The sequence below is a fragment of the Psammomys obesus genome, unplaced genomic scaffold (assembly GCF_907164565.1).
Source record: "Psammomys obesus unplaced genomic scaffold, mPsaObe1.curated_primary_1811, whole genome shotgun sequence".
Taxonomy (NCBI): Eukaryota; Metazoa; Chordata; class Mammalia; order Rodentia; family Muridae; genus Psammomys; species Psammomys obesus.
This window is the reverse complement of record NW_026593748.1, coordinates 1-6,886: the sequence shown is the minus strand read 5'-3', so window position 1 is coordinate 6,886 and position 6,886 is coordinate 1. Positions and strand designations below refer to the sequence as shown.

Sequence of the window (6,886 nt, the reverse complement as noted above, 5' to 3'; positions counted from 1 at the left end):
AGCTCTGTCACGGCAGCTAGACTGCTCTCCCTTTTCCCCTGGGATTGGGCCTGTACTCGCCACAGGTTAGTCTGTCTGGGGCAGTCAGGAAGTGGGGACGAGCAGAGTCTAGATTCATAGACATCTAGAGTCTGGGAGGACAGCCAACCCACACCAGCACCTCCTTCCAGCCTCGATAATGCTGGTCACCGGCTTTGGCATCACTTGTACCACACACACATTGGTCCTTTCCTCAGGGACATATGTAAATGCCTACAGTCCCAGCCCTAGGGAAGGTGGAGACAGGAGGATCCCTGGTGTTCCCTGGACAGCTCTAGGGTCACTGAGACACCCTATCTCAGAGAAGAGAAAAGTCATTGAGGAAGACACCTGACATGAACCTCTGGCTTCCGTACGCATGTGTGCTCACACACACCAGGATATGTGCATGCCCAGGGAATCTAGCTGGTGCTGCAGCTCAGTGGTAGAATGCTTGAGAGGCCCCCATGCATGCCGCCACACACATACACACGTGAAAAAAGACAAAGTTATGGAAAATCTCTTCAAAACAGTCTCAAGCCCAGGGGGATTCATGGTGCATCATGAATAAGATGCTTTTCATCTGTCAATGTGCTATTTTAACATTTGTCCCTGGTTACTAGTCGTGTGTGTGTATGTGTGTGTGCTGAGAGTGTGTGTGTGTATATCCACAGTGTGTATTCTGAGTATGTGTATCCCGAGTGTGTGTATCTATATTGAGTATGTGTGTGCTAAGTGAATGTGTGTGTGTGCTGTGTGTGTGTTTGCTGAGCCTGTACGCTGAGGCTTTATGGATGCTAAGTGCTATACCACTGAGCTGCAAGCCCAGCTCAATGAAAGTATCTTTGTTAATTATACTGAAATCAGAATATATGCATGAAATCAGAGATGTTTCTTTGCTTACTCTCTTTTCAGATAGCAATTGAAATTGACACTCCTACCCAGATACCTTTAGTTGATGAGGCATCCGGTGAGGTAACTATATAGTAAATATTTTTTCTCTTAGTGTGGAAATGGTTATTTAACTTTCTTTTTAATTTAGAACGCTCATTTATTCATAATTTATGAATGAAGTAAATTTGTAGAAAAACATCCACAACATCTGTGTTTTGATCTCTGTGTAGTAGGTTCTCCCACTGTGGGCCAGGGCTCTGTTGTTGTGGCTGGATGCTCTCACTGTGAGATGCTGTCACTGTGGCCGGGAGGCTCTCACTGTGGGGTGCTGTCACTGTGGGATGATGTCACCATGGGGTGCTCTCACTGTGGGTTCGGATGTTCTCACTGCACCCTGGATGCTGTCACTGTGGGATGCTTTCACTGTGGGATGCTCTGTCACTATGGGATGCTCTGTCACTGTGCCCTGGATGCTCTCTCACTGTGCCCTGGATGCTCTCATGGTGGGCTCTCAACAGTAGACTGGCATTTTCTCACTGTGAGTGATAGTTACCATGTTCAGGTGTCCTCACACTGGGAGAAGTAAAACAGTTCCCCTCTAAGGGCACAAATCTATTTACTGGGAGGTTAATTTCAAATGATTCTTGATTAATTTCCCTAGGGTTACCATTTTAACCACAAGCTTCAGCAGGTGGAGACGCCCAGTCATAGAGTGCTGACATTATTACCAACATTACAAGGATTAAATTTGGCATAGTTATTTATTTTTGCCCAAATTATTTCTTTTTCTTTTTAGTTTTATATGCTCATGATGAGAAGGTTGTTTGTTAATATTACAACAATGTGATAATGTGTCATTATCACATTTATAAAGTTTCTTATTAAATTCAAGTATAATGGCTATCTTCTTTTTAAATTAGTTTCTAAATTCAAAATAACAGCTCTGCCCAAGTGAATAAATTTATTTTTTCATCCTTAAATTTAGAGCTAGTTCTTTATAGATGTATTATTTTCAAATGTAAATAAGACTACAGATCTGCATTAAACAAAACAAGGCAAACCCCCATTTAAACAACATCAAAGACTCAGAGGGGTTTTACTGTTTTCTGGCAGCTACGGTTAGCAGTCTGTTATAGTGTCATCATGTGTGGCTTCTCTGTGTGGAACTCTGAGGGTCCTCCATGTGTGTGCCCACGATCAGAAGAGAGGTGGCCTTTATATGTTTCTCCTTAGGAGAAGGTCACAAACATTCTTCAGCATTTCACCCTGATAGAGCCAGGTTTAGGTGAGGATTAAAACTGGGAGACCTGGAGGGACAGTGGGAGAGCAGTCCTGAATCTTTGCAAGTATGACTTGGGAGGGAAGGATATTAGTGGCCTTGTCACTTGCAGATGCTTCCTCCAAGCCCAGGGATGAGCTCAGTGGCAAAGCAAGTTCTTGGGAGTGATCTTGCTGTGCCGTTGCTTAAGTGTCTTGTCCAGCCCTAACTGGGAGACCCCTATTGAAAGGGTCCTGCAGGATGAGTAGCACAAGAAGTGGGTGAGGAGTTATTACTAAACAGTGAGTCACTGCAGACAGAGCTCTGTCCCCTCCTGTGCAGGGCTGGAGAGTCAGTGGTGCCCAACAGGCTCTGTCCTGAAGGGACGATGCCATGTACAATGAGATGAGCGGGGACCAGTCTTCACCTAGTCCTCTTTTCTTTTAATAGTGGCATTATTTTAATATTCATTGTCACACAATTCACCCATTTGAAGACCTGGCAGTTCTGATGTACTCATGGAGCTATCTGTATACCAGCACAGTCAGATTTGTTTGTTTGTTTGTTTGTGTGAGTATTTTCATCACCCAGAAACTCAGTACCTGTTACAGGTGCTCCTCTCCCTTCCTGGCACAGTCTCTGGCAACTACCATTTTTCTTCTGTCTTTTTGGCCCTGCCTATCTGTGGGATTATTATACATCATGTGACTTTTTTCTCACTGTTTTCTCAGAGGCATCCATGTGTATGGATGGCATTCATGTATAGACGCTTATCTTTATGGCCAGATAGTATTTATTTCATGGTGTGGACAAACCACATGCTGATATCCATTCATTGGTTGCTAGGTATTTTGAAGCGTTTCCACTTTGGGGCTGGAGTGAGTGATTCCGCACTGAACATCCATGAACAAATGTTTGTGTGGACATTCTCCTGAGTGTGCACCTAGAAGTGGAGGAGGGTCCTGTCATAGCTCTGTCTAAGGGAGTAGACAAGGTTCCACTTATGCCAGAGTTTGGAGAGTGAGGGACTTGTATATTCTGTGAGTTTAGCCGGCCCCTAATGATAACTTCTGTTACTGTTGTTTTCTTTATTTTCTTTTTAGAAGGAAGAGGTTGTTGTGACTCTGTTACCAGCCGGTCACTGCCCGGGATCAGTTATGTAAGGGGGCCCATCTGTTTGCATTTCTTTCTATGTAAATACATGTTCTATTTGTAGAGATAACTTTTAGGGTCTAAAGGTAGTATGTGTGCAGAGACAGATGCTCTTTCTGGCAGTGTCTTTCATCTTTATCTCATAGTTGAGCTTGGGAAACTGCAATAAAGACCACACGGAATGCGGCTTTCTCAGTGTCTTAATTGTATTTCTCCTGTGACTTTGGAGTGTCCTATCACCTGTGTTTTTCCTCCCTGAAATGGAATGATTTGAGTGTATATACGAAGTGCTAGACTCTCATAGGCCGTCCCCCGTAGGGTTCAGCACCATTCCCATCCTGATGTTTTGTCGTATTTGATTGTAGTTAGTTTTTGCTATTCCTGGGAAAGGTGGCAGTTACTCGGACTTAGCACCTCACTCTAAGGGTTCGTGTCTGAACTTTGCTTGCTTTCTTAGGACTTTGTGATTTGAAGTCACTGAGATCCACTTATTTTTCAGGTTTTTATTTCAGGGAAGGAATGGAACTGTCTTATATACAGGAGACTTCAGACTGGCGAAAGGAGAAGCTTCCAGAATGGAGCTTCTGCACTCTGGGGGCAGGTATAGGGCCGCCTGTGATTCTTGGCTGTGTAGTTTGAATATACATGTATGGGTGCGTGTGCATGAGTAGAGGTGTATGAGCATGTGTGCATGAACATGTCTCCATCATTTCAAGGTTCTGTTGGCTTAGAAATTAACTTGATTACAAAAGTTGTAATAAAGCCAGGTGGTGATGTACACCTTTAATCCCAGCACTTGGGAGGCAAGTGGATCTCTGAGTTTGAGAACAGCCAGGGCTACACAGAGAAAACCTGCCAAAACAAAACAAAACAAAACCTTATAATAGTAGAGCACATTTCTCTCATGCAGTGTTCTGTACACTGATTGGAATGGAATGATGAAGACATGAATTGATAGAGGTCACTGGATCGGGCATGCAAAAATCAAGAGTTTTAAATTTTGTGTGTGTGTATGACAGACGGAGAGAGAGAGGAGAGGAGGGAGGGAGGGGAGGGGAGGAGAAGAGAAGAGAAGAGCGGAGAGGAGAGGATAATTTCTGGGAGTCAGTTTTCCTCTCACCACATGGGCCTAGAGACTGAACTCAGGCTGTCAGGCATGGTGAAAGTGCCTTTACCCACCAAGTCATTTCTCTGATCCAAAAATCTTTTTTATTTTATTGTATGGAAATTGTTTTCCAGTAACATTAATGAACAAGATATTTGAAAGTGGAATGGAACACCCTCAAAAACAACTGAGGGTCTGCATCATTTTATACACAATTATATCCCATGAAATGGCTAACACTATTTAATTTCCTTCTTTTCAGAGTAAAAGACATCCAAAGTGTATATTTGGACACCACTTTCTGTGACCCAAGGTTTTACCAAATTCCAAGTCGTGTATGTTTGCCCGGGGTGACGGGTCTGCCCGGGGTGACGGGTCTGCCTGGACTGTGGCCATCTGTCTTGTTGGGAGGGTGTAGCTGCTCCTTTGGGTATCATTGCCTCTGAATGTTGAAGAGCCTAGAAAAAGTTTATGTGAGTTTCTTCAAAGGATGCAATTTTGTTGGTGTCTAGGAGGAGTGCTTAAAGGGGATTTTGGAGCTGGTTCGAAGTTGGGTCACTCGGAGTCCGAACCACGTCGTGTGGCTGAACTGTAAAGCAGCTTACGGCTACGAGTATTTATTCACCAACCTGAGTGAGGAGCTAGGAATCCAGGTACGGGAGCAGGGAATTCCTTCCCTGTCCTCTCCTCCCACAAGTAACTGAAAACAGGGGTGGGTGGGAGCAGTTTGCCAAGACACAGCTGCATCAGAGGCTGGCCCCTCAGAGCTCACCTCATCTTTACAGGTACGTGTCCTCAGTGTCCCGGAGGCAAAAAGTGTGGGTTATGAAGTAAATATAACAGTTGGGATCAGTATCAAAAGTAAACTTGAACCAGGTGGTATACGGGTAATTGTTTGCAGTTAAGTCTTAACAGTGAAAATTTACTTAGGGGGTTGGAAATACACGTATACACATGTTATGTATGTATGTATATTTCTCTGTGACTGTGTGTTGACCACATTGTTATGGATATCGTACTTCCTGCTTTGGGTCATGGTCCACAGCACATGAAGAACCTTGTCCTGGATCTGGTCAATGTTGGGAGTTCCCACTTGTCCCTTTTATTTTTAATTTTTCTAATTATTTATATATTATTTATATAGTATTCTGCCTCCATGTGTGCGTGCATGCCAGAAGGGGGCACCAGATATCACTATAGATGGTTATGAACCACCGTGTGGTTGCTGGGAATTGAACTCAGGACCTTTGGAAGAGCAGCCAGTGTTCTTAACCTCTGAGCCATCTCTCCAGCCCTCACTTGTTCCTTTTAGCTGTTTCCTTCCCAGTTGGTTGATGCTGGACTCTCAGGCCAGAGTGGAAGGGCCTGGAGTATGGTGGCTGTTGAGCTAACACCCCTCTGCCTTCCCAGGCACGGAGAGGTATCTGCCACTTTTGTCTCTAAGAGAAGATGGATTTAAAATAATTGCGCTATATATAATGAAATGAAACATTGGGGCCAGTTGGACACTTTCAGTTGTGTAGTGTGTCTTTTTTAAATTGTGTACTTCTAAATGTAGAGCCACAGCTAACAGATCTGTACCCAGATCTTAGCAGCGCCTCAGCAATGTTGAAGTTACCTCGTTTGTCTGAGGATGTATCTTATTGGCAAAGCACTCACTCTGCATGCATGGGCCCTGCTTTCTGTCCCCAGCACCAGAAGAAAAAAAAAATGTAGTTTTTCTGTGTTTGAAATTATAAAGTTCTTCCCTTCTCTCTGCCTATTCTTCCTTTCAAAGTATTTATGTAAGTCCTTTTTTTGCCAAATATTTTTGATATAAAGTTGTTATTCATTTTGAGAAGGATTTTTTTTTTTTAATTTTGGGATTACTCTACCTATGCTTTGATGTTAAAATGGCTTTTTAAGCAGGGTGGTGATGGTACACGCCTTTATATATATCCTTTTGAATTAAAATCACAGAACACACACACTTATACAAATACGTGTACTTATCTTTATTACCTGTCTTTTAATTTTTTTTTTTTTTTGCCTTATCTCTGTAATCTATAAAGGTGGCAGCTGTTTGCCTCCCCTAAAACTGTGGTATAATTTCAGAGGTGTGTGAAGAGAGGAAGCCACTGCTCTGAGCCCCAGGGGAAGAAGCCAGGGCCAGAGGTGGGCTTTAGGGAGAGCATTTGATGGTGACCCAATTTCCTTAAGTCCCTTTGCCAGAGACGGGGACAATTATAGATCAGGGGTTCACAAAGAGGTACCTCAAGGCTAATCTGCAGCTACCTTTCCAGCCATGCCCATGAGGCCTCTCTTCATGCAGCTCACTTTGTCTCTTTCCCGTTTTCCTTAGAGAGTCTGGACTCATCATTACTTCTTTCTTCATTTTTATCTTTTCTGGTTCCAAGTGCTGGTTTCTTTCTTTTTCTTTCTTTCTTTCTTTCTTTCTTTCTTTCTTTCTTTCTTTCTTT

The 6,886-nt window shown here is 43.3% G+C and overlaps 1 protein-coding gene across 1 annotated transcript; it reads left to right on the top strand.

The window, feature by feature from the left end:
• Positions 1 to 933: 933 nt before the first annotated feature.
• On the top strand, positions 934 to 5,314 carry LOC129684215 (protein artemis-like; the record flags this gene model as incomplete). Its single annotated transcript, XM_055617293.1, has 6 exons — positions 934 to 993; positions 3,274 to 3,329; positions 3,822 to 3,923; positions 4,690 to 4,762; positions 4,940 to 5,080; positions 5,213 to 5,314. Coding segments are annotated over 6 exons (534 nt in total), but the record flags the coding sequence as incomplete, so codon positions are not given.
• Positions 5,315 to 6,886: the final 1,572 nt, after the last annotated feature.